General features: G+C 43.6%; 1 protein-coding gene across 1 annotated transcript in view; it reads right to left on the reverse strand.

Moving 5' to 3' along the window:
• Positions 1–2,520: 2,520 nt before the first annotated feature.
• GRIN2B (glutamate ionotropic receptor NMDA type subunit 2B) overlaps positions 2,521–27,036 on the reverse strand; it is a 207,298-nt gene continuing 182,782 nt past the window's right edge. The window contains exons 9-13 of the mRNA XM_030454676.1: positions 26,738–26,967; positions 10,540–10,700; positions 8,221–8,408; positions 6,239–6,477; positions 2,521–4,428 (exon numbers count right to left, since the gene is read on the reverse strand). Of these exons, the coding sequence (XP_030310536.1) occupies positions 2,521–4,428; positions 6,239–6,477; positions 8,221–8,408; positions 10,540–10,700; positions 26,738–26,967 (2,726 nt within the window). The remainder of the gene's footprint in view (positions 4,429–6,238; positions 6,478–8,220; positions 8,409–10,539; positions 10,701–26,737; positions 26,968–27,036) is intronic.

A 27,036-nucleotide genomic window follows, 5' to 3' on the forward strand; every position in this document is an offset into this window, starting at 1 on the left:
AAACTTCCCCTCCCTCCCACCCCACGACCTGAATATTCACGAGAAGAGAAACACCAATTTATACAAAAACTCAATAAAAAAGAAATATTTACAAATTAAAGGAACGCCTTCTTGGTGGCCACTGTCAGAGGCATCTGACAAGCTGCCGTGTGTTCTGGATTGCAGATCGCTCTGTTAATTTGTTTGGTTTCTTTTTTCTTTTTCCTTTTTTTTCTCTTTTCCTTTTTGTCCTTATAGTAAGAGAAGAGGGAAAGAGGGAAAGAACAAGAAGTTCCCTTACCTCGAAGACTAAGGGGTGGCATGACAAAGATTCTCCCCCTCTTCCCTCCTTAATTTCCTCAGTGAAATATATGAAAATATTCCCCTCACCAACCCTGCCCACCCTCTCCTCACACTATTTGACTTTACAGACAAATCCCACCCTCCCCCCACCCCAGCTTTACAAAATAAAAAAAATAAATAGGCAAATAAATAAATAAATAAAAGGCCTTCTGTTGGCTTAAAAAGAGAAAGATAAAATCAACTAGGGTGCAGTGAGGAATGTGAGAGAGGTGGCTTTCAGGTCCAAGAAATGTGGCTGCCTTCCAGAGTCAGTCCACGGCAGTGGCCCCATGTCCTCAGCACAGGGCTCTCTCAACCCTTCCCCTGCTTGAGCCATGGTCATCGAGACACCGGAACAGACACAGGATAAGCAGGAGAGACTTTGCCACATCTCTCAGAATAGGAGAGATCAGCACAAACCCCCATCCCAGGAGAAAGAAGACATATGGAAGGGGAGTTCAGCTTCTCAGTTCTTCTACCATTGCTCCCTTTCCTTTAGTTTAACTTGCATCTAAAATGATACAATGGAAAGAAAAAAACACTCTTATCGATACTAGGTGCACCAGGAAAGCTGTCACTACAACTGCAGGGATGGGAAACCCTAGGCTATTCCAGCTTTGCACCTGTGCTAGTATCTCTCTCACACACAGAGGCACAAAAACATGTACACATGCATCTCAGCCTTGTACGTCTCATCTTCAGCCCTCAGCACAAGCTTCTGTGCTCTCTGGCATTTATTCAAGCATTTGTCTTCCCAGGAAGACAAGCCATGTACTTCCCCTATACATTCAATAATAAATACACATATGTGTTTCCCATGGGTGTGCACACCCTTCTCCCATTTCCACATGTGAAAGGAGGCATTGAAACAGTCCACCAGCACCACTGCCACCACATGCACCCTTCCATGGCTTTTTTTTTTTTTTTTCTCCAGCACCATGCCAGCATTGGCAGAGGGCACCCTATTCCTTTTGTTCTAACCTGCTGTGTATGGAGGGCAGAAGGATGAAAAACTTCTTTCCTGCCCTACTCACTGAAAGGACATGCCAAAACAGGCTTGGTGTCCCCTGATGTGACAGTGAAAAACTCCCCACCTTTCCCTACTCTTCAGCTCTGTTCCACTGCATTTGTTATCCAGACACCTTAAAGGATTTTGCTTTCTCCACAGACATTTCAAGTATAAAGTTATCGTATATACTCGCGTATAGGCTAACCCATACTATGAGCTGCTCCCACCCTTACAGTATGTCACAACTAGGGAGCAATTCACAGCTACAAACCAAAACTGTGTCCCTTTTCCCAAACTCTTCTTGTTTCAGTGCAAACCAGAATCCACCATCAGATATTCCAGCAGCGCCCCTGATTCCAGGGTTGCTTTCCCAAACTCAGACCCTGATTCCTTTCCTAACACACCAGTCTGCAATAGATTCAATGGCTACAATAGCTGTAGTGAAACTATTAGCCAGACGTGCAGACAGGCCTTCTCTCCCTTCCCCAAGACTCCACAACAGACAATTCAAAATTTTAGAATAAAATTTCTCAGCATATACGCAAATATATATATATATATATTTCAGCCCTAAACCCCCATAGTCTTCACAAAATAACGTAACGAGAACCTCGGTATAGCTAACATATAAGTGCATCATCAAATTAGTTGTGTTATTCATCCTTCGCTTTCTCCATGTCATCAAACACTACTCTTTTCTAGGCAGTTTCAGGAAGAGTTGCCTAAGCAAGCATATTTTCCTGCATGTCCATTACACTGCTTCTGCTGTCTTCTCCTGCCACACACACTCATGTGTGTGCATATGCCTTTCTCTGCCAGGAGCCAGCAAGAATGAAATGCCGGAGTCACTGCCACTCCCCCTCAGCCCACCCCTTCTTGCCCTTTTTCTCCCCTTCCTGAAATCACGAACGAGGATATCCAACTCCAACGTCACTGTAAAGTGCAATGGCCAGGAATGGAGGAGAATGGGAGGAGCGAGAACATGGAAAAAGAGATAAAAGGTGGGATAGAGGAGGAGGAAGAGGGGAAACCAGAGAGGTGGCACTTGTCACCAGTGCTGCACTAATCAGAACTCCAGTATCCCACAAACTAAGGATGACTCAGGAGAGTAGCTGATGGGATTCATCCCACCCCACCCTCCCACACTTCACATACACCCCAAGTCCCTCCCCGCGCTCTTCCCCTCTCACTCAAACATCAGACTCAATACTGGAGAGTTTCTCATAAACATGCCCGTTGCTGGAGCCATTGAAAGCCCTGGGGTTTTTGTTGTTAGGCACACAGGGGTTGGACTGGTTCCCTATACAGATGTCCTTCTGGAAACGGGCTGGCACAGCCCCATGAAGGGCTGAGACCACCGGCTTGTTGGTGGTGACGATGGCTCGGAAGTCTGGCCTGGCTTTGGGCCCTCCTGCCACCACAGGCTGCCTGAAGAAATAAGATTTGCTGCCGTGGAGCAAGCATTGGTCATCCCCAAAAGTGGGGATGAAAGGGTTTTGGGTGACCCGGTCAGGGTAGAGCGACTTGCTGAGCATGTAACCCCCACTGGTGCCGGGGTTGTTGTGGTGGTGGTAGCTGGTGGCGGGCACTGAGGACTTGTTGTTGGCAAAGGTGGTCTCACTGGCTGGCATCTCAAACATGTGGGCGTAGGGGCTCCCCTCCAAAAAGCGGCCCTTGTCCTTGAGGCTGACGCTGCGGGGGGCCAGGACCGAGTCATCCTTCTGCAGGTCCACAAAGGTGTCATAGGAGTGCTGCCGGCGGAGCTTGTTGCGGTTCTTCTTCTGCACCTTGGAGGCAGAATTGGACGGGCTCTGAGGATATTTGGAGGAGGAAGTGGCGCTGGTAGTCACGGGCACAGGGGCAGGTGGCTGGTCCAGTTCTTGGAGCGAGTTGTCCTCACTTATGTCGTACAGATTGCCCGCTTTCTTGCAGGCCTCGCAGCGGATGCAGGCCTGGCGGGTGGAGTTCTGCCCCACCACCGATGGCGTGTAGTTGTGCAGCTTAGAAGGGCAACTGCGGCAGAAATTAGCCCCGGGCCGGTCCTCCCAGTCTAGGTTGGTCAGGTTCTTCTCCCATGGTGCCGGGACCCCACTCACAACACCATGCTTGTGCTCATTGCTTCCACCAAACTCGCCTGAGCCATGCTTGTGGTGGGCCCTGTTGGTGCAGGATCCACCCCCTCCTCCTCCTGTGTCACGCTTAAACTCATCTCCACGTTCTTTGTAGATATCAGTCAAGTCCACATGTTCCCAGTGTGGTGAGTTCTCCTTGGCCCGAAACTGGTCCAGGTAGAAGTCCCGTAGCCCTTCCTTGTCCCTGAAGTAACGCTTGTGGTCAGGCGAGCGGGGCGGGCGCCGGCGGTAGGACAGCTCTATCTCATCGAACTCCCGCCGGGACTTGGCGGAGGCTGGGCGCTTCTTCAGGCTGTCCTTGTACTGCTGCTTCCGCCGCTTGGCCGCGTTGCCCTCTATGTTGCCATAGGTGACCGTGTGAGTGGAAATGTCAGAGACGTCTGAGCGGATCAGGTCATCATGGGCCCCGCTGCCCCCATAGCGGTCGCTCTTGAAGGAGAACTTGCCATAAAGGTCGCCCAGCTGGCTGTGCTTGGCAGGAGGTAACCCCAGGTCCAGTGGCTTCTTCCCAATGGACCGCGACTGGGCGTTGAAGGGCGGGTTGTCACAGTCGTAGAGCCCGTCGATGGAGCTGGTGCTGCCAATGCTGTGGGGGCGGTGGTGGTGGTGGTAGTGGTCCTGATACACATTGCTGTCCTTCAGCTGCAGGTTGCCAAAGGTCCTTTCCACCTCACTAATATAGTCACTAAAGAGGTTCTCCTCGCAGGGGGGGTTGTTGTAGGACTTGCAGTCCGAGTGGGTGAAGCTGCGGCGATGCTCAGAGATATCATAGACAGATGACTCGCGGCGGATGAAGTCCAGGGCACTCTGCGGTGAGCCATTGACCCCTGACAGATTAGCCATGTTCTTGGCTGTCCGAAGCAGGCGGAGAATGTTGGAATGGGTGTTGTTCATAGTTGCTGTGGGGGAGTTCATTGCTGACTGGCGTTCCTCAATGGCCACACCATGGATGCAGCTGTAGATACCCTGAAATGAGAGAAAGCAGGAAGGTGAGTGATCCTGCAAGGAATATATAAAAGGGAGCCTGCAATGGGAAGCACCCTGTGCAGCAACAGCATATTTCCATAGGACAGCAAGACCTGTCAGACTTCCACCATGAAGCCAAATCAAATCAAATTAAATCAGACCTGCTCTACCAACCCTTGCTGTTCTGTCCCTCTTTCTTACCCCTCACATTTTCCTTTTCTCTCCATTCTTCTTCCTCTGCTTTGCTTTATGTCATATCTGTAGGGTGCATGAGCACCTGACTGCATCTGTAAGAGTTACACAGATCTAGTAGGTGTAACACAGAATTGTAAGTGAAGAAAATAACATCCTTGGGGAGAAAAGCATCTAGACAAATGATTCTGTGCAGATGAGAGGAAGAAAATCTGTTCTAGCCTTGGAAATTCATCTGGACATCTGTGAATCAACAAGATGGGAGCTATCTTAAAAAGGGAACAGCTTCATTTGTCATAAAATCAGCTACATTAATCACCACTATGGATTAGAAAAGGAAATGGAGAAAGAGCAGGACTGTCAAATAGGAATTAAGTCTTTTGCATCTTGTTGAGTAAGGTATACTAGAATTTTTAATTGTATTCTACTGATTTAACTGTGATAGGCTCAAAATTGACATCACTGAAAGCAAAAGTCCTCTATTCGACCTCAAATCAGGGAGCAGAAGTGCCTGATTCCTCCACATTCCCCACAGCCTGTATGCAAAGGATACCCCTAGAAGCAGAAAGAAATGGGCTCAGTTATTCCCTGGCCTGCCAAATGGTGCCTACTGATTAGTGCCAGTTGTGAAATGGACACCATCACATCATGTTATCATGGTTTCTCAGCAGCTAGCAGATGATTAACAGTTTTCAGACTTCACCAGCCTGGCCCATGTCTAAAAGATAATCCCAGAAAAAAGGAATCTGTACTTAGCTAAGCATCACCAAACATCTCATCTCCAGATTAAATCAAGTTAGAAACTAATAATACAGAAGAGAGGCTGTGCCCCTGCACTCAAACAGCTTTGTCATTTCCATTCAACAGTGCATTATGTGGCAATTATATACCCCTTGCACAATAAAAGTTAATTCTACTACATTGGACACGGAGGTCAAAAAATGAGAAGATTTGACCTCACTTCAGAATGGATCAGGGGACAGGACTAGTGGCTTAAAAGAAGGGAAAAAAGCTCCAAACAGGACAGTGCTAGCAACACTAATAGCAGAAAAATTACTCAGAAATTACTAGAAACTTCTTTTAAATGTAAATATTATACCATAAGGCAGATTTGCATAAAGCAATTGCTAAGGTCATTTGGTCATCCTTCCTGGAAGGATTTCTTCATGGTTTAGGGAATCGCTTTTGGCTAGAGATGCATGACTGTCCATGACAGCACACTTCTAGTTAACAAAAGGTCATCTGAACAGCTGTAATATGGAGGACAATGACAAGCTCCCGAAGCTCTAATCGTGTTCTCCTCTATTACGTGTTCTATTGCCCCTTAATTTGGCGACCTTAGAATTCACTTTGGAGGAGCAGACACCTACATCAGTTTCTCTTTATACTTCATTTTAATTTCCATGTGAAATTTCCATGACCATAATCCAGAAGAAATGTCACAGAAAAAGATTAAATACTCTTACAACATTAACAGTGAAAAGATGGCAGCCTTCATCCTGCAGGCCACCATTCTATGCCATCTGTGTGTTAGAGTCTCGGTGGATTCCCCTATTTTCAGTACCTAGGACTGTATGAATTAATCCTCTGTTCATCCCTGCTTCCTAATGACACTCACCCTGCTGATGGAGAAGACCACGCCAGGCTTGCCAGAGCAGACACCCATGAAGCAGTGGCGGAATTGCCAGTAGAAGAGATGCTCACAGATGAAAGTGATGAGACTGAGAGCCATGGCTGCTCCCAGCATGTAGAAGACACCTGCCATGTTATCTATATCCAGCTGGCTGCTCATGACCTCATTCTTTTCATTGTGACAAATTCCAGTGAGCCACAGTGCTTCTAGCTCCTCCATCTCCCCTAGAAAGAGAAGGAAACAAACCAGTTAGATAGCCCTCCAGTGGCTAAAGAGCTCAAGCTAGGACAGACTGAAAGCAAGAAGTTGATCTACGGTCACTTCTAGTGGCCACGCTCTTTTTCCACACCTGTTACATCCATGAAATATCCTGACTGCCCTTCTGGTGGAGGCAGGTGCAGTTTGTCACAGAGAAGGCAACAGGATTTTTCCACAGTCACGTATCAGCCACTAGAGCCCCACCACAGGACACAGCTATCACACCTGCTAAATGCCTACAGAGAGATCCTGAAAAAGTTGTCCAAAATGACTGAAGACCTGTCCTTACAAATTTCAACTGTCTTGTTAGGGCAATGAAGGGAAAAATCAGTATCTGGCACTGGTAGACAAAAATGAGTGATTTCTAAATGAGAACATTATACATTTCCAATCTCAAAATTCAAAATGTTGATCTTTTAAAATCAAAATGTCTGATTTTGAATTTGTTTCCACCATATCCACAGCTCATTAAAACTAGGCGCAATGTTCCCAAAAATATTTGTGCATTTATACCTGTTTTTATTCCCTTTCTTTTTGTCCAAATTCAACACCACCAAGCCCTTTGACCAATGAAAAATATTACTAATTTGTATCAGCTAGGAACAAATGTTCTGTAGTCTAATTTCATACCCCACTTACTTCCATTATGGTATTTTCATGAGGGAAGAGAAAGATAAACACTCTCTCTTGCACACACACATACTGAGACATTCAGAAGCAAACTAATTTTGCAGGCTGGCAATTCTTTTCATGCTGTTAGGAAAGTTAGTTTTTCACATTTTCAACCTTCAGTCCAGTGACAGGGGGGGAAAAATCCATTTATTTATGTGGCACCATGGCATTCTTTAAAGCTTTATGGAGAACTTATGTCTTTTTCTGAAATAATACATACTAGGCTGTTTAGGAGACAGAACACTCTATCCATCAGGTTGCAATTTTTCTGCTGAAATCTGTCAAAGCTATATTCTTTCCATATTTACTATAATGCATTTTATTTTCAGATTTCAGGAAAAAAAAGACTTACTAATAAATTCACCTGTGAATTTTACTTATAGAGCAATCTATATTATGGAACGGAAAGGGAAAACAAGGATATCTTCTAAGAAGGAATTCTTTATCCCACAGATATATATATTTTCATAATAGCAATTTCTCTGTAAAGGATGAAATTACCCAGGTAACTATAATATTCTAATTTAAAATTCCAAAATAGGCTTCTTAGTCTCAAGTCCTTTGCTGATTTTTTTAGGTACTGGAAAATTGGAGTTAACTCTTTCATCCAGAAATACTTATCCTTTAATTTTATCCAATCTGCTTGGCTTTATCCTGTCTAGAACTATAAAGCATGGGAATGACCACAGGAAGTCCAGTGTAATTACTCAAAGGTAGTGAAAATTTCACAACAGAAATCTTGATTTTTACAAGACATTCTTCACACAAGACATTTTTCAAACACACATCTGAGCTGGTTCTCTGAAACCTTCACTGTTATTCAGATTGTTTTTGATGATACCACTACCCTGCACCAACAACATAAAATGAGTGACGTCTTCACATTTTTTGGTGTAACACTTCTAACAAATCTTTTTTTTTTCATAAATTCTTGTTCTCAAGACAAATCTGGAGCACCAAAGCTAGGAATTTCTATTTCTTATACGCAAAACTTGGTATGTCATAGGAAAACTCCAGCTTCTCCCTTTAAGACTTACCATCTCCAAAAAGCTGTAGAATGGCAAGATCAACCTGGCGCTTCCATCCTGAGTCCTTTTGGATGGCGATACCATAACCAGTGGAGGCAAACACTTTCCCACTCCCAATTGTCACCAGCTTGCAGCCTTCATCTCTGCCAGCCATGTAGTTTAGCACTGCTGCATCATAAATGAAAGCATCCAACTTCCTGCACGGGTGCAAGAAACAAGAAGGGTATAGTACAGAAAAGACAGAATCTGTAGGACTTCAATGGGGATTTTGTGTAATTAAGGCAGAAATTAACCTCTTTCAGTTAGATTACAACAGTTTACATCCTCACTTTAATCAGAGCCAAATAAAGTCTGGGCCTAGAACCTGTTTACAGGTGAAGCTAGATTGTAAATTAGGACTGTTTATTTCTTTCTTACCCTTTGATACTCATAATTTCTGATCTGAAAGAAAATCTGGAATACAAACACCCTGCAACCTAACGATGAATGAAGAGGAAGCCAAGGGCATCCATAGTGCTAAGAACAGCTTATATTTCTGTACTGCCTTTCATCTCAAAGGAACTTAAGATGATTTATAAAATGTATCAATATTACATAGCAAAGAAGGGGTTGAAGTAAGTAAAATATTCTCTCTGATTCAAACTGCTGCTATGACTTAGCTGAGCAAAATGTGATTATTTTCAAATTAAATACAGTCAGGACACCATTTTTAACTCCTCGCTTACTGTAAAAAGCACTACTGGATATTTATGAATGTCAAGTGGTTATGATACCAACTTTATGTTTTGCATTGATAAGGTAGTTCTTTGATAAAGAGTGCTTAGCTGAAAACCACAAGAAAAATTCTGTTTCAACATAGAGAAATCTCCATTGTGTGCTGATATGTGTAGACAACAACACAGTCTGATAAGAACCTTCCTCTTACTCCAACAAATTTATGTGGGTGTAGGGGGCACTCTCAGGGTGTTGCATCTTCCACATAGCCAAAGACAGCCAATGAGTAAATCCTCTCACTAGGTCTGAAATGAAACACTGTTCAATAAAAGGCCAAAGACCTTCCACCTTGCACATTCTCACACCCATGCCATCTTTTCAGTCCACCTGCTGTACATGTATTTCCAGTGTGGTGAACGTGCATATCTGTAGGGAAGAGAGTCCAAAGGTGGATATGAAGCTAGGATGACATCTACTACAAGAGACGAGCTCTATTTCATCCCTATATTTCCAGGATAGAGCATATTTATTTCCTGGATGATGACTATCCTGGCAAATGTACCTTCCCAGGACGGCATCCAACAATGGTACAATCATTTATAATGGGCTGTGTGATGTCAAACAGGTTTAGGAATATTAAGTTAATCTAGCAATTAAATTGGCTGAACATCTTCATTCGCGCTTTGGAATGAACATTCTCATAAGAGTGCAAGACAAGTGTGAGCTAGAATAGTTTTTTTTTCACTGGGGCTGGGCTCTGACAACCAAAATGGTCACCTCTAGGAGAAGGTCTTTGAAGAAGAAGGCAAAAGCTTGCAGAATGTCATTTTAACTTTGCTCCTTTACAGACACAGTGCCACTAAAATAGAATGAGCTATTCAAACATATTCTTTGCTAACAATTTTCCCCACACCCAAATTACCCAAGGAAATTCTGCCATTCTATATACTTTTTTATTATTCAAACAACATTTTGTTAAGCTCTTGATACTAAAATATCCCAGAGAGAAGAGCTACTTCCAAATTATTTGCTTCAAGCACACCTTCCTTTACACTATATTAGCTAGTGATACACTGGGGTGGGATTAGTCTGACAAGGATTGTTTCAGCTTCCTAATTAACATAATCTTTTATACACAGAAGGAGGGAAAACAAAGGAATTTTCAGATTACAATACAAATGCTATGAAAAAATCTTTGTCCACAGAGGTCTTTTCATGTGAATGCATAAAGACCCACCATCATGAAACAACTTGGTGAAGCAAGGTCTTTGGGACTAACATACACAAGGATAACATATACAAGCATACAGAAGATCCTCTTTTTTATCTTTTGTTTGTTTGTTTTCCTTTTTTTCTTTTTCTTTTTTTTTTTTTCTTTTATAGCCTATAAACACAGAAAAAAACAGAAAATCTAGTGCAGATACTAATAGAAAAGCCTGGCTAAGAGAACCACAGAATTATTATCCTGTGCTGTATATGGTCTTAGTATACTTTGAACCATGGAACAATAATGGAGACTCATTTTTCACACATAATTTCCACAAAAAAATTTCCTAAACAAGCATGCAAAGTAGTCGGGTTTCTGTGTCAAGTAAGCACAGAAGAAAGCCTCACCCAGTCTTCAGTGAGAACAGTGCATCATCCACCCCTCTCTGATTGAACTTCACCATATAGCTGTGCATTTCAGGGTAGTTGTTGCGAATGTTCCTTTCTGTGCTGCCATTGGGAACCGTCCCAAAGCGGAAAGGGGGTGAGAAGTCATTGGGTTTCTGGAACTGGAGAGACAGAAACAGAACATTTCTCACAACCTTTCAGCAAGAAGTAGTCATCTGAATGGGAGAACACACTCTCCTCAGGTTTTATTTTGCTATAATGTAGAAAACATTGTTAAGAAGATAGTAAATTTCACTGTTTTCACAAACAAACATCTCTTCTTAGTGTCTGAGAATCAAGAAATGAATCCAAGCAATCCAGACTTTCTGTCTACTCTGGATTAAGTGCATAAAACATCCAGTGACCAAACACTAAAAGAAGGTTAAATAAAAGAAAAAAGGAAATGAAAAAATTCACAGAAGCTTTGGAACACAGTCAAGGAAAGATTTTTTAATAAAATCTATGTGCATTTTACCCAAAAATTGTGATTTAATTTTTAAGAAGTACCTTTTTCAGCTCTGTTGATGCCTTTGAAGTTCCCGACTCTGAGTAAAGTAGAAACGTAATGGAGATGCAGCTCAGAACACCTGACACCCACTTCACCACATGAATGATCAGCTTTCAGATTTTTGGGCAAATGTCCCAAATGAAATGCTATTAGTGCTACAAGTCACTAGTAACATTTGATGCTCAGAACAGAGTTGGCAGAATACTCCAAAGCTTTTGCTGCTCCCAAGAAATACATTCATCATAACATTCCCTTACGGCTCTATGGCTTTGAGATTTTATGTGCCACTTGCTTAAGTCAGGCCATAATCAATGCTCTCTGGGGATTTATGAGCAGTAAAATTTAGACTGTCAATTACCAAGACTGCTTAAAACCTCTAGAACCAGCAGACAGGAAGAAGTACAGAATTTTAAGCTGGGAAGTGAATAAACAGCAAAGAAAAAAGATGCAGAGGTAGGTTATATGGAGGGAAGCCCCCTCTTCTCTTGATGTATCAAGCTGCAGCTTGCCTGGTGCTAATTCCTGACTCCCAGATGTGACTGTATATTTGGATGTTCTTGAGAAGCATGCTAACAACATGCTAACTGTCAGACCAAATCCATTTGACAGCAACAGTTCACCTGGTACATGAATACATGCAATCATGTCCTACCATCTTCTATACTGGAAATGTGGCTGCAGTCTATAGCTAGAGCTCAAAAAAACATGCAGATGAGGCTTGTTCTTGAGTTCTGCTCAAAGTCATTTTGGAACCTGGTCAACTCAGCTGTGGAGACCAAAGCCACTAAACCAGGGTATCTCATTCACAACATCTCCAACATCTCAGTGATAAGGCCAACCAGGAGCCTTGCCTGTTGGTGGGTGGAAGCACCATTCACATCGCCTGTTTCTCTGTACCAGGCAACTCATCTGGCTCTGCAAGGAGTCACTTCTCCAGTTTGGATGGCAAGATGGGCTGGTTTGTATGGGCACACATCAATGTGTGAGAGAACAAACGCCCTACTGCTTTAAGCCAATAGAAAATAGCAGGACTGTTTTTTGAAACACAGCTTGGCACATCACCAAAAAAAAGAGGTTTTACATAGCATAAAACAGGCAGTAAGGTGGCTCTTAGAACCTTGTCACATCCCCTAGGGATGAAGACAAACTCATAGCTATCAAAACCTGTAATGAAAGCAAACTTTGATGGGAGAAAAATCACTGCAGCGTGCTAAAATTATTCTTCTTTTACCAAGGTGATTATAGCAGCAGCTTAGGGGACCCATCACAAAAAGGACATTGCCATAGCAGGCACAAAGGAACACAGTCTCTCCCCTGACACTCTGAAACAGGAGTTTGCAAAGTGTGAAACTTGCTTCTCCAGAGGCTGCAGAACTAAGACTTTAGAGCAGATGGAGCATCCCCCCATCCACACAGAGGCTTCCAACAGACTACCTGCCTGACTGTAATGAGGCAGGGCTGTGATAAAGGAACTGATTCCACCTCTAAACTATCCTTTGTCCCTTCTGTGTTTGAGTGCCTATCTTAGCAGCCAGAGGTGAAATTCTCCATATTTAATTTTTAACTTCCTGGGCAATCAAAACATAAATGAAAACATTCCCCTTTTCAACAACTGGAAAACCATTTTTCTAGAGCAGGAAGCCAGGATGATGGCTCCTACAAAACCACATACCACTCCTTCACTGATCATCCCGTGCCCTCTGCTCATTCCTCAGTCAGAACAGATCAGAAAAGACAAATTATTATCCACACAACCACATGCACAGACAATTCAACCATAGCCTGGTGGATAATGAGACAGGAAACAGTCTGAAAGGATCTGTTTGGGACCCACACCAGAGGTCTTTAGATTGAATGTCTAAGAGGAACACATCCCCCACTACTGCGACTGGTGTTTGCAAAGCTGAAAGCAGTTGCTGCCCAGCTGACTCCACAGCCTATGGAGCCAGAGATAAGCATCTAACTTCTCCACATTTGAGAAGAAGTAGTGCTACTTGCATGCAGCTTTCTGGTAGGAGATGGCAAGTGAAAAATCCCTGTGTTTGTTGCTCATAGGTAGGCACAAGGCATTCCAGAGATGAGAGGACAGATTTCCAATGAGCTCTCCAGAGTTAGAAATTGGTGCATCTTTCTGAGCTCACTTCTGCTCAAACACACAGCTCATATTGAAGGAGCAAGAAGACATACAATCCCAAAAATACGTGGGAAGGAATGTGTTCTCTCCTGGCAATATAGGGGGGAAACATGTGGAGGATCTGGAGAAGATTCAAAAGGAGGAAAGTCAATTGGCATGCTTTTGTCAATTAAGGAAAGCCACTTGTTTGTCTTCTCCCAAGGGCTGGGTAAGAGTTTCTGTATCAGAAGAGTCAGCCCCAGGGAAGCATGACACTTTGGCAAGCTGGTCTAGAAAGAGCTGGGGAGACATGAGACAGGAGCTGCAGCAAAACGCAGGGGCCATTACATGGAGGCAGCCTGTGCAGAGGTACTGTCAATACCTCAGTAAATATCGGCAAAGGAATCAACCACAAATATTGACGAAAAGTGTCAGAATTTAGATTAATGAGAGAACTTTCCTATCATTTCCTGTACATGTTTCTCCTGCCAGAGCCCTAGGTCACAACTATTCTACCCTAGGCATCAGCAATAAGGACCCTGTGAGGCTTTGGGAAAAAAAAAAAAAAAAAAAAGGTGATAACATGTAAAGTGAAAGACAACCAACTGCACCAGTTGCTGAGCAAACCCTGTTGTGGAGAGTCACAGTGAGAGGCAAACAGGGCTGCAGAAGTTCCCCACTTGTAGGAGCCCCAGCTCACATTTCCCTGCAGCCACAGCCCTGTCCTGCTGCCCCGCTCTCCCTACCACTAGAGGTGACTGCCTGGGGCTCAGCTTCAGCCCTGCACAGAGAAAGCCCTGGGTGGAGGTGTACTCCACCTTGCAGCCTCCCACTTACCCACCATGGGGCCTCATTCAGAAAGGAGATGCTCATACCCAAGGTGAGGTGATACACTGATCCATGAGAGAAAGCCCTTATGGAACTGGCTTCACATCAAATGTTGCAGGGGGAGATGGATGCTACGGATGGGAGTGGGAAGCAGACACCAAGCATTGCCTGAAGGGCTGGGGTAGCTTTAGGACATGAGTCTATGAGCCCAGCAGCTGCTCACTTCTTCATCCCCTTGCTCCACAGATTGAAATCAAGAAGCACTAAGCCCAAATCACACCACGGCTCTGGGAAAGTGACCTCTCAGAGCCAGAGAGCAGAAATCTTCCTGCTCTGGAGACCGATAAACACACAGGCTGGGGGCTATTAGCACATTCAGAGTGAAGAGCCCCTTTCCCACTTCCCCTCACAACTCGCTCTGAGAGCTGTCGGCAGCAGCAGCACGAGCAGTGTAAGTGACTTGTCTGGCAGAGCTGTTCCATTAGCAATTTGGAGCCGTGCCGTGCAGAAAGCGGCATTGTTCTCAGATGTTCGAGTATCAATCTGCATAATGAAACAGGTGGTAGGAGCTCTTCTCATTCAGGCAGCCACAATTGGAGAGGATTCAGGGATGAGGGGAAGGGGGTATGTCTAATTGGCCACAATTAATTTGATGGGAATTTTTTTTTTCAATGCATTGTCTATCACCAAATGGCTCCTACAGAAAAGCGCATCTGCACTTATTTATCTGCCTGATGTAGACCCTGTTTACACTGTAAAGTGCTTGCCAATAGCATTGAAAGCAGTTTCCCAAACTCAGCAAGCTCTTGCAACAAAAAACACTCTTTTTTATCAGTCAATTTACTTTTAGACTGCTTTAAAAAAAAATAAATCAAAAATACCCTGCTGGATAGCTTCTCTGAGAGGACGCCTTTCACTTTGTGAGGTCCAGACTCTCAGTTTAAATAGTCTACAACAGGAAGCTCCACATCTCCAACACACCAAAATAAGGTCCCAGATTCAACTCCTTTGTTAGCTGCATCCTAATGAGCTTGAGTCCATATCACATCACAGAATCATGAGATGGTTTGGGTTGGAAGGGATCTTAAAGACCATCTAGTTCCAAGGCCCCTGCATGGAAAGGGACACTTCCCACTGGAACAGGCTGCTCAAAGTCCCATCTAACTTGGCCTTGAACACTTCTAGGGATGAGGCATCAAAACTTTCACTGGGCAACCTGTTCCAGTGTCTCACCACCTTCATGGTAAAGAATTTCTTCCTAACGTCTAACTTAAATCTACTCTCATTTTAAAGTCATTACCCTTTTTCCTGTCAGCACATGACTTTGTAAAATGTCCTTCCCCAGCTTTCCTGTAGCCACTTCAGGTGTTGAAAGGCTACAATAAGGTCTTCCTGGAACCTTCTCTTCCCCAGGCTGAACAACCCTGATTCTCTCAGTCTGTCTTCATAGAAAAGGTGCTTAAGCCCTCTGATCATCATTGTGGCCTTCCTTTGGATTTACTCCAGGAGATCCATGTTCTTCCTGTACTGGAGGCTCCAGAACTGGGCACAGTAATCCACGAGAGGTCTCAGGAGAGAGTGGAGTGGGAGAATCACCTCCTTTGACCTGCTGACCACACTTCTTTTGACACAACCCAAGACAGAGTTGGCTTTCTCTGGATTCAGTTCATTTGCCCAAGTTGAGATGCCCCAGGGAATTTCACTTTGAGAGCCAGTCCTGCACATTCCCTGTGCCAGATTTGCCAGCCATCTGAGGGTATTTTGCATACTCCAGTGCACATGAATTGGCTCAAGACATCTGTGTGTGCACAGCTGAATCCAGCCACTGGACCATTTGGCCCTCAGGACGGTTTCTCCCACCAAAAGTACTATTCACTGCTATTCACCCCTGTGGAGAGCAGACATCTCAAAGTGCCCAATACTTTCTAGAACCTGATGACCAGGGCATCACTCTCAACCTTTTGAACTTGTCTACCTCAACTATTTGTGCAGGCACCTCTAAGCAGCACTCTGCTCACTCTTTTGGCAGCCATACAACAATTCTGTTGCAGCACAGGGAAAATATCTTTTAAAAAGATGGCATTTATTAGTGAGCTGCAACATAAGATTTAGTAACACCGGGCTAGAAAAGCAAAGCCATGCTCCAGTGCATAACTTCAGCATAACCTCTGCATTTCACAAACATTCCTGATTGTCCCCTCTCGCTGTGGTTCAGCTGCACGTCACTGCAGTCTGCTTGCACCTTTCTTCATTGCCTGAGAATCAAGCCAAGCACAAGCACTTCACACACAACTTGTTAAAAATTAGAGTATGTTAATGGTTCTCAGGGAAATCTGAGGTAGCTCCATGCCTATACTTAATTCTTGATAGACTACACATCTCCACAGCAGCATGTCTTGCCCTCACTGCCTTGCTTCTCTGTCCTCTGTTTCAGACAGGAAATTAATTCCTTCACAGCTAATGGAATTAGCTCTCAAAGCTAATGGCTGACTCTCCTCCTTTCCCACTCCCAAAAGATTTTTTGATCCCAAGCTACATCAGGACTTGCCTTTGGTTGGTGGACATGCTCTCCACCTCCACTGTACCAAGAACAATCTGACCAAGACACCAAGATGCTAAGAGAACATTACACAAAAAAAATCTTGTGGCAAGGAAACAAAAGCATTGCTAGTGAGAATTAAGGCTCATTATTAATCTCTCTAGTGCCTCTATATGTGGTATTCTTTTCCTTCTGTCCTTTAGTTTTGTCATCTGCAGCCTGCAAGATCTTCAAAGCTGTAACTCTGTCCTGATCTATATTCAGGTGGTGACTAGTTTGTTTCTGGAATATCAATCAACGCCACCAGTACCATCTTTTTTGTATTTTTACTGTGTTCTTTTCTTTATCCAGCTTGATCAGGCACACAGGCACATTCAGAGAAATGTGCCTCATGTGGAGCCTGCTCTATTGCTATGTTGGCACAGGGAACTTTTATATTGCTACAATGGCATTACAGCTAGGAATGTGCCACCCAACAACATAGGCAGAAGATCATACTGCAAACCTAAATCATAACACTGATACAGTAAACTGGAAGGAGAGCAGATTAAAGAGACTGTGCTGCATATTACTCATGAATCTCCTGTACAAGATACTTTGCAAGCTTTATTCCTAAAGCATTTGTCTCCCCTCTGCACAGTCACCTAGTTTTGACATTACAGACATCTTTTATTCTTAAGGTAGAAATCACAGACATTTCTAAGCAAGTACAAGTTTTCAGAACTTCCTTTTACCCCAGCTCTGATTTCTTCTCTTCTTCTGCATTCCCTCACAATATCACCATCAACCTCCTGAGCAGCAGCTGTGACTCCTCAAAGCTCAGAATCCAGTTGCCACATGAACTTTTACTGACTGTTCAGTCCAGTCACAGAAATTAGCCCTAAGGTTGCAGTGGCAAAAAAGGGAAGGGAAGGGAAGGGAAGGGAAGGGAAGGGAAGGGAAGGGAAGGGAAGGGAAGGGAAGGGAAGGGAAGGGAAGGAAGGGAAGGGAAGGGAAGGGAAGGGAAGGGAAGGGAAGGGAAGGGAAGGGAAGGAAGGGAAGGGAAGGGAAGGGAAGGGAAGGGAAGGGAAGGGAAGGGAAGGGAAGGGAAGGAAGGGAAGGGAAGGGAAGGGAAGGGAAGGGAAGGGAATGAACAGCATCAAATCCAGTATAAGTCAGTTTTGGGAGGGCATAAAAATACCCTGTGCTCCCTCAGACTTTGACTTTGTGGCTTATCTTATTATTCAATACCCAGTGATGTTTCAAATTCTTGGGTCTTGCTTTGCATAGTGCTTTCACCCATGAATTCCTCTAGATAAGTCTGAAAAAGGAGTTATCAGTCAGAGCAGCTGACTGCAGCAAAGTTGGAAAAGAATTAGATTAAAGTCACTTTTAAAGGAAGATGTAGGGAGGCTCAGACCCACAACCAAGAAGAAAACTACTATGAATGTCTGAAGGTGAAACAGGGACACATGTGGGTCAGGCATGGGAACAGAGCAAACAGAGCAACCTAGAGACAGTGGAGGGGAGAGGGGAGGGCGGGTGAAAGCAAAAGAAAGGTACTCAAATATAGCAACTTTAAAAATAGTTGCCCTTGTAAATAACTGAGATGAAAGCAGAGACCCAATTGGTGGAAGAAGCCACCATCACATGAAGTTATTGCCAGAGCAATGCACACACTAGGACTGTGCACCCTCTTGTTGAGCTGGATTGCTATATGCAGGTCTGAAAAGCGTGACTGAAAACCTTGGGCAGCATAGCATTGCCCCAAACAGATGGCATTCCAGGGGTCTCCCATCTTTCATAGCTAGACCTTGACCCCACATGCTGGGATCACACTGGCTTTCTGCTGACCCAGTCATTACAGATACACCAGGCTTGTGGGGTGACTTTAGGATCACAAGTGGACAGAGCCCACCCATCACCAACATCCAGTCATCTTCTTGGGCTGCCACGTGCATAAGAATTATGCAGAGTCTGTTAAGCTTCTCAACCCCAAAAGTAGCACTGAGGCTTTAAAAAATTCCTCAGGACCCAGGCAGGCTATAGGCTTCATGTCAGTCACACTCTTAGCTGTCCCCCAAGCTTGAACAGAGAACAACACCTGTAGTGGAATCACCAAGTTTCACAAGTCAGAAATGAGAGGTTCTAGCACAGCCATAGTATTAGTAGGTGTGGTATCAGATGAGCACAGTCGTATTTGTTGCGATTAAGTGGGCTATGGGATTTTAGCTACAGTTAACTTCTGCTTGCATGCATGGAGATGGAGATGGAGAATATCTCATTATCCCAGTGTAAAATCATGCCATGTATTCCACCCTTGGAAGACAGCATCCTAGAAGCTAAACACAGTGGGGCAAAAGGCATCTACTGAATAATCCCAGGCTAGAACAAAATAAATCAGTGCGGCAGAAAGACACTGGTTAGTACACTCATGTTACTATCATTAGAAATGTAGATCTTCATTCAGAAGGAGAAAATTAACTGATGAAAAAGACCTTGAGAGGTGAGGTAGCAGCGAAGCACAGAGGAGCTTAAAATCTGCTTTGTTTGTGCATGAGTCAACTGGTAAGCAAATTACGAAACACTGAGAAATTCAGAGGGTGTAGTTTGGTGGGGGGCGCAATTCTTTTTTCATCCATTTTAACTAATAAAGGCAGGTCAGAGCCTCCTATCTTCTGAGTACTAATAGTAGCCAGTAGTAGCTTCAGCACCTCGTATGTAGGTACCAACCACTGGGCAGAAGGGTGAAATCTTGGATAAGTCTGGCAACCTTCCCAAAGACTTCACTGAGGCCAGAATGTTTATTGAAATTATTATAATAGCCTATTCATCACCTCAGTGCAATTTCTTAAGCAACTCTGTAGGCAGGGAGGCAAAGCAATAAGCAGGGAACTTGAGGCAGGGCAGCTGAGGCATCTTAGCACCATGGGACAGGTGTGGGACAATGCCTTCCTTTAGTCTTCTGTGGAAAGCTGCCTCCCATCAGCAAGCTGATAACAGCAGAGGAATGAAAGACATATGGCCACCTTCTGAGTCCTGGGGCACTGAAACAGATACACCTGGTGGGCCACCAGGACTCACAGAATCATGGAATGGTTTGGATTGGAAGGAATTGTAAAGATCATCTAGTTCCAACCCCCTTGTATGGAAAGGAACACCTACCTCTAGAACAGGTCCCATCCAACCTGGCCTTGAACACTGCCAGGGATGAGGCATCAAAAGCTTTCCTGAGCAGCCTGTTCCAGCATCTCACCACCCTTAAGGTAAAGAATTTCTTCCTAACATCTCATCTGAATCTACCCTCTTACAGTTTAAAGCCATTCCCTTTTTCCTGTCTCTACATGTCTTTGTAAAAAGCACCTCCTCAGTTTTCCCATAGCTACTTCAGGATCTGGAAGGCCACTATCAGGTCTCCTCAGAACCTTCTCTTTCCAGACTGAACAATCCCAGTTCTCTCAGCCTGTCTTCATAGGAGAGGTGCTCCAGCCCTCCGATCACTTTTGTGGCCCTTCACAACTCAGGAGAAATTTGACTTGAAAAGACAAAGGCCTGGGAGAAGCAGGAATCCTTTCCACCTCATGAAGTGAAAAGTGCCTAAAAAGATACAACCTGCCAAATATTTATCATGTATATGTATGTACCTATAACTTCAAATGTAACAATTACTAGGCAGAAGCAATGAAATGGTGAGGGGGAATCTATTTTTTTTTTTAAATCTTGTAGAGCTCATCCTCCCATCCCCTTCCCCACCAGCAATTCAGCCATGATTATTAAGATGAAGGAGGCCAGCTCCCATCTTTCAGGCTGCCAAATTCTGGTGGCAGAGCCACTGTCTGTTATTTGACTGCAGAGTGCCAAGTACACTTATGGCATCGTATAAATAATAAATAAAAATATTCATTGCTTCTCTCTCCGTTGACTTATGCTGACATGAGAAGCAGGACAATCCTTTGCTCCCCCCTTCCCTTCCCCCATTATGTAACTCTCTGAAGACAGTGTTTTTCAGACTGCCAAACAATTAGCACAAAATTGACCAAATTTTCCCAGAGCCTCCAAGGGTTAGTTCCAAGAGACAGTTTAAAAGAAGAAAAAAAGGAATAGCCAGTGGTAGATTAAGCCTGGAAAAGGCCAGGAGAGCACGGCAGTGGCAATGCAAAAGCTGCAAGCTAAGGATGGTGCCAGTGCTCCGTAGCTGACATCCCTCACCCAGCAACTCCCATCCCTGCCACCAGCATAGCCGAAGTGGTTGCATTTCTCTCTTTCCAGCAAGGATGAATTAGGCCCACAGTCCAATTCTGAGTAACCCCTCCCCTGGTATCCTTCATGCTTAAGTTCCCTAAACTGCATTTTAACTGGTGCTAATGGTGAAGAGCCCCATTACAAATTTCTACTGCCATTAAATCCCTCCAGATCAACAGAAAAGGGAGAATCCTGAGAGACTGAGCCAAGGCTAAAGCATTGCACAGCCTCCTTACAGCTCTGTACTACACAGCTTAAAAAAAGAGGGAGAATGGCGAAAAAAGTAGGACTGAAGTGGGGGGAGAAAAAGCATGCTTGAAAACCCACTAACTTTAAACATTTATAGCCTTAAAACTACTGAATCGCTTTTAGCACACAGGCATAGAGGTTTGTTCCAATGACAGTCTGATTCTGAAGAGTGAAGAATGACTAAATCTTTGATAAATGTACCCCTCTACAACTGTAAGAATTATCTGAGGTCATACTTATGCACAAAATAAATGTAGGTCACTAGTTAGAAAGATCTATTGCTAACATATGATATTTTAATAGCTCTATATTAATATAAAGATGTTAGTGTAGTATGTGATTACACAGATATATATTGAACTATATATTGCATTTGTAAAGAGCTCATGCTATAGTAATTGATAATTACAAAGAGGTGCAGAGAAATCATCAGATTTTAAGGCATAAAATTTTAGACTATTAGAGTTTTGAGTTTGCTACACCTCATTATAAGCCAGTGTTTGTTACATTAAGCACTAGTTGATACCACTAGTGTTATATAGAAAGATCATATTTAAGCAAAAGATAGAACATAGTTCACCTCTTTTGCAGGAAGATGTCCCCCCAGAGAATCACTGTGGACAGAAATCCATCTCTACCCTATGATGTAAGCTTTGGGTTTGGGGACTTCCTGTTTTTTCTTTTTTTTGTTTTGTTTTTTGTTTGGTTTTGGTTTTGGTTTTGGTTTTGGTTTTTTGTCAAGATAAGTGCACCGGACTCTGCATTAAAAAAAAAAATAAATAAAAATTCTGATTTATCACAGAAGGACAGAGTTGGAAGTGGCATGGTCTTATTTCTGCCTAGCTAATTCATATCTCCACAAAGGTCTCCTGACAATAAAAATCATACTGCTGCGAAAGGACTGCATATTTTCTGCTTTTAGACACAGCCACATAAAACTTCCTTTGTATCATGCAGGAATGCATGAAAGTACCAAGTTTGTTGATAGTAAATTCACAGTCCTGTGGAAGATTTGCACTGCTTCCAAGCCATTCAGTTAGACAATCCACCCAAAAGATTGTACAGACCTTACAAGATACAAGACTGACCCTCACTCTTTGTACCCTTGGTATATTGCTGGTATCACCACTCTGCATCTTTCCCAGACTTCTCCAGGGCAGGTATTTGTTGTACAAAAGCTGCAAGCTCAAAATGGCATTAACTTCAATCATGTGTTTAATAGACCATTGACTTTAATGTCACCACTCATGCAGTCCGAAGTTAAGCACACGCTTAAGTGTTCTGCATATCTGGGATTCTTGTATAATTTAGATTTAATGTGCCACAAAACACAATGTGGGAAATAATTCATTTTTCAGTTTCATGGCCAAGCATCAATTGATGCAGAAATACAGCAGATCCTTTTTTGCATGATTTTCAGTGAGACTTTTGTTTTGCCTGAACTGTTTCATTCACCTCAGAATAATGTGTGTTGCTTTGTATTCCAATTACCTCCTTCCGTCTCTTTCCTTTATTACAGAAAAAAAAACTATTTTTTTTTAAATGTTGTTCAATTCTATGAGTAATGCCTTTAGAAAATGACAAGTCAAAAATACATGTCAGAAATATCAAACATAATTTTTTTTCAAGTATACTAAAGTGAGCTACTTTGGCAAAGATCAGAATTTCCCTCTTCTCTCTTCCACTCTCCCCAGATTTTTTTGTCATTAAAAATATTGGCTAGTTTTAACTCCAAAACTTATTTTTTTAGAAAAAGAAACATATCAGTTGAAAAAAATAGCTAACCTACGCTGCATACAAACAGGCCTTTTGTCTCAACATTTCATTAACATCTTAAAAAGTAAATAAGTCAAATACATGTGAAATTTTCAGCAACCTGTATAAATCTGCAGGCACACAGGAAACCGTTTCTCTCCTCTTCACGTCAATTAGGAAATTACCATTTTGATACTTTACTAACTTCTGTGGCATTTCCAGCTAATTTATATGCATGGATACTATTTTATTATTATTAACCTACCACATTCTACATTATTTTATTTAAATGCCCTGCTGGCTGTCCACATTTTCTTTTACTCTGCACTGCTGTATATGAATGAAAACTCCGTATAGCTACTAGATTACTTCACACATTAGTTTGGTTTGTATAATCCTTCCTGAATTTATTGCCTTCGTTAGACTGAAATACTGCAGGCACTTGTTTCTCTGATGTGTCTGAAGCTCCCCCGTTACTGGAAATTGGGTTATATCTCCTGATTGGAGTCAGATGAAATCCAGACCCAGGAGCTGACTGCAGTATTCTGCGACAGGCTGCCTTACTAGCAGGGATTTCACAGAAGGTCGGGGCCATAGCAGCCCCTACACAGACCCCAGATGGATGCAGCCTGACGGCGCGTGCAAGGATGCTCCAGCTGGGCTGGGGGGCATTTGCACCGAGGGGCAGAGCTCCAGCCAGCAAGTTGACCTGGACAGCATGACTCTACAGCATGACCCTGCTAGGACAGTATCCAGATATTCCACTGAACAAGTTGGGCCTGTGAAGGCAGTCGGTGCTGGTTTGGCATCTGTGCAGGAGGAGAGGTTTTTGGCACCCTGCAAGTGCAGGGAGCTGGAAGGGAGATGCTGTACGAGCAGCTCTTTGCCTGCAAAACTGATGGGGCCAGTGCTCCTCCCTCAAACTGCCCATGGCAGCACCAGTGTTTAGAACTGCAGCTTGGAATATGATTTAACAGCTGCCAAGGGTTAATGTGCAAGAAACAACAGCCACCTTGGGGTGGGTTCCGGGGTCATCTCTGGCACTGTTTTTGGGCCAGCTGAGCACAAAGGGATGGCTCTTTCCTGGGCTAGAGAGAGCATGGCAGAGGTCACTATACTCACTACAGGGTACCTTCCAGTCACCCTCAGTCCAACCTACTACCCTGGCATGGAAGTGTCTGCTCCAGCCCAACTCAGCAGGGCCTGCTCAAGCATACACACAGCACAGCAGGGATATGACATTAGTCACTGTCTTGCATGTCATTAGCAAGTAAATGCTGGGGCACAGCCAAGACACCATCCAAGTCCTCAGACAGTCCTTCAGCCCACTTTTCTGGGGAAGCAGTGGGTCAGCAGCTGTAGGCAACTCTTGGAGCAGCTTTTAAAGAAGAGGGTTCAAGGAGATCATCAGAGTTGCTGTCACAGGGTGTAGCCAGCTTGACCTTGACAAGCGTTCCCCAGCCAGGCACAATAATGGATTTTGTGAGTGCATCTGGCATATTGGCTGCTGTACAGTGCCAGTGGGACACCTTCCCCAGGTACTGTCATGCTACAAAGACATTTGCAAGCAGATCTGGGTCTAGGCAGGTACTAGGAACAATATTGCCTAAAATAACTAGTCCTTTGCTTGTCGGCTTGGATTACATCCTCTGCTGACTCCTTGGTGCTGGACACACATAGCCTTGCTAGCTTATAACAAGCCAGGAGGTTGATCTGCCTCCCTTCTGATATGGACATCAGATTACACACTGGAGATAAAAGAGATGGGAAGCTATAGCTGTTCCTCTGGGACATCTGGAATTGGTCAGTGACTGCCTCGTTTGAAAGTCTGAACTAGGTAATTTAAGGGGGCAAGAAGAGGGAGGAAGAGCACACTACACCTCCATCTCTCCTGGATGTGGCTGCACCCTGCATCCCAGCCAAGCAGTGTATTGAGGGGGTGAGTGAATTGCAAACAGTCTACAGACTTTGGAAGAGAGAAAAGAGGAGACTCAAGACATTGAATTCCTCCTAACCAGGTCATCTTGAAGCAGTGAGACAGATGCCTGGGTGGTTTCTCTCAAACTCTGCAAAGCCTTCTGCTCATTCAGAGTGTGGCAATCCATGAGCCCAGTAGATCAAGCTCATTTCACTTTTGGATGGAGATATTCCCACTGGTCTTTATTCTCAGGAGGCAGCAGTTGGCCTTCAGTTTTTACCAGCCAACTTTCATCTGTTTCTAGTTGCTCTGGTAGGTCGTAATTTTATCCAAATGTTGCAGTAGCACTAGCAGCTCTGTTTGAGGCATACTACAACCATTTGAGTATGTACTGTGCCCTTTCTCTTCCCCAAGAAACAGAGCACATGTGCTTTAGAACTGTAGAAGTAAACACAGATATGCTGGCAAAGAAAAGTAGAAGAAAATTACCTCAATCCAGTACACGCAGGTGGCCCTACAGTGAAATTGACAAAAATACATGAAAAGACCTGTGTCCAAAGGCTCTGTGAAGCTCCAGGAGTTATCACTTTCAATTGATATTTCATGCACATATCTCTGCAGGTATGAAGAATATCTTTAAAAACATTAAGAATGAAAGTGTGGCTCCCTCCATGAGTCTGAAACTGTAGATCACAGGTATGAACTACCCCATTTAGCTCAGATAGCTAAAAACCTAATGATGACAAACTAATGTTAACACTGATAGGGCTGGCTGGTTTTAAACAGTACCTTCCACTCTGAGAGTGTTCACAGATTCTAAGGAGTCTCCACAACAATCTCCACCTGGGAGAAAAGCATCCTCCCCCTCTACCTCAACACAGCACACTGCAAATGTGGAGACAGCAAGAACCAAATTGAGGTTGAAACTAAAACAAATAACAGGAGTCTGTGTCATATTTCATTCCAGGGGAAAAAAAAAAAAACCAACAAAAAAAACCCCAAACCAAACCAAAACAACAAAAAAACATCAAAAGAGAAAAAAAAACAAACCCTCTTAAAAATTAATCCACCTCAGAATTTCCAGCCTACTGCACAGGGCACTGTATACACAGGGGGCCTAGCCATGATTTATTTCTAGACTATCATGGGGGACACAAAAGACAGTAACTGTGACTAGTCTAGCAGTGGCAAACTGACACTTGCAGTCCCGTTCTTGCTATATGTGTGACCTATTGCTATTTGATTGCCCTACAACAGTATGACCCTTTAAGCAGCCCCAGTAATTGAGAAACAAATTCAGCATGGGCAATCAAGCCTCACAACACTCTATTCTGTGTGAGTAACCTCACCACAAACCAAAAATAAAGCAATGTGCAAAGCTTCAGACCTACATGAACCAAACAGTGCTGCCCTCCCTGCATGCATGAGCAATCTCCTCAAAATTCTCAGTGGCCAGAGCCCAGCCAAAAAAAAAAAATGCTCTGCAAGGACAAAACACAGTGCATGTAAACAAGACAGAAAAATACACTCTGAATAGGAAACAATTTCTTGTGCTAAGCTTCCAAAGGCCTTGAACAAATTACAATATAACTTCAAACGCAAGCATTAGTAAATCATCAAAGCCATATCATTTGCCCCGATGGGCAGAACTTGTCCCCATAATAAACTAACAGATCATATTTGCTAGCCTAAAGGACAGCATTCTCACACAGATCAATTATTTCACCCAGAAGAAAACAGGTTACAGCCATTATACACTTTGTCTTCAAAGCTCCATCAATTTATTTCTTGCTGACAATCAAGGTATGGTTTGGGATCATGCAAGCAAGCACAGTTCAGTTTTGCTTCTAATTCATTCTTAAAGTGCTTAAAACATGTAAAAATTGAACCAAATACTAACAAAGAGCAATCGTGCTATTTAAACTGGGAAAAAAACCTGTATACTTTCCCAGTAAATGCAAAAAAGAGAGAGGGAAGCAGCCTCTTCTGTGGAGAAGGCTGTTTTGGGGGGTTGAGTGGATCCATTACCTTTTTGTCGCTCAAGCCAGACACCTGGTCCACGTATTCCTCTTGGATCATGAAGGCAGCCAGGTTGGCAGTGTAGCTGGCCAGAAAGATGACAGCGAAGAAGGCCCACACCGACACCATGATCTTGCTAGTGGTACCCTTGGGATTCTGCACTGGCACAGAGTTGTTGAACACCAGCCCCCACAGCAACCAGATAGCTTTGCCAATGGTGAAAGAGGGACCTCCAGGCTCTGGAGTGATTGAGAGACATAATCCCAGAGTAAGTGGTCTGCATTTCTATCGTATGTGCATCTTCACGT

This window comes from Calypte anna, chromosome 1, assembly GCF_003957555.1.
Source record: "Calypte anna isolate BGI_N300 chromosome 1, bCalAnn1_v1.p, whole genome shotgun sequence".
Classification (NCBI taxonomy): domain Eukaryota; kingdom Metazoa; phylum Chordata; class Aves; order Apodiformes; family Trochilidae; genus Calypte; species Calypte anna.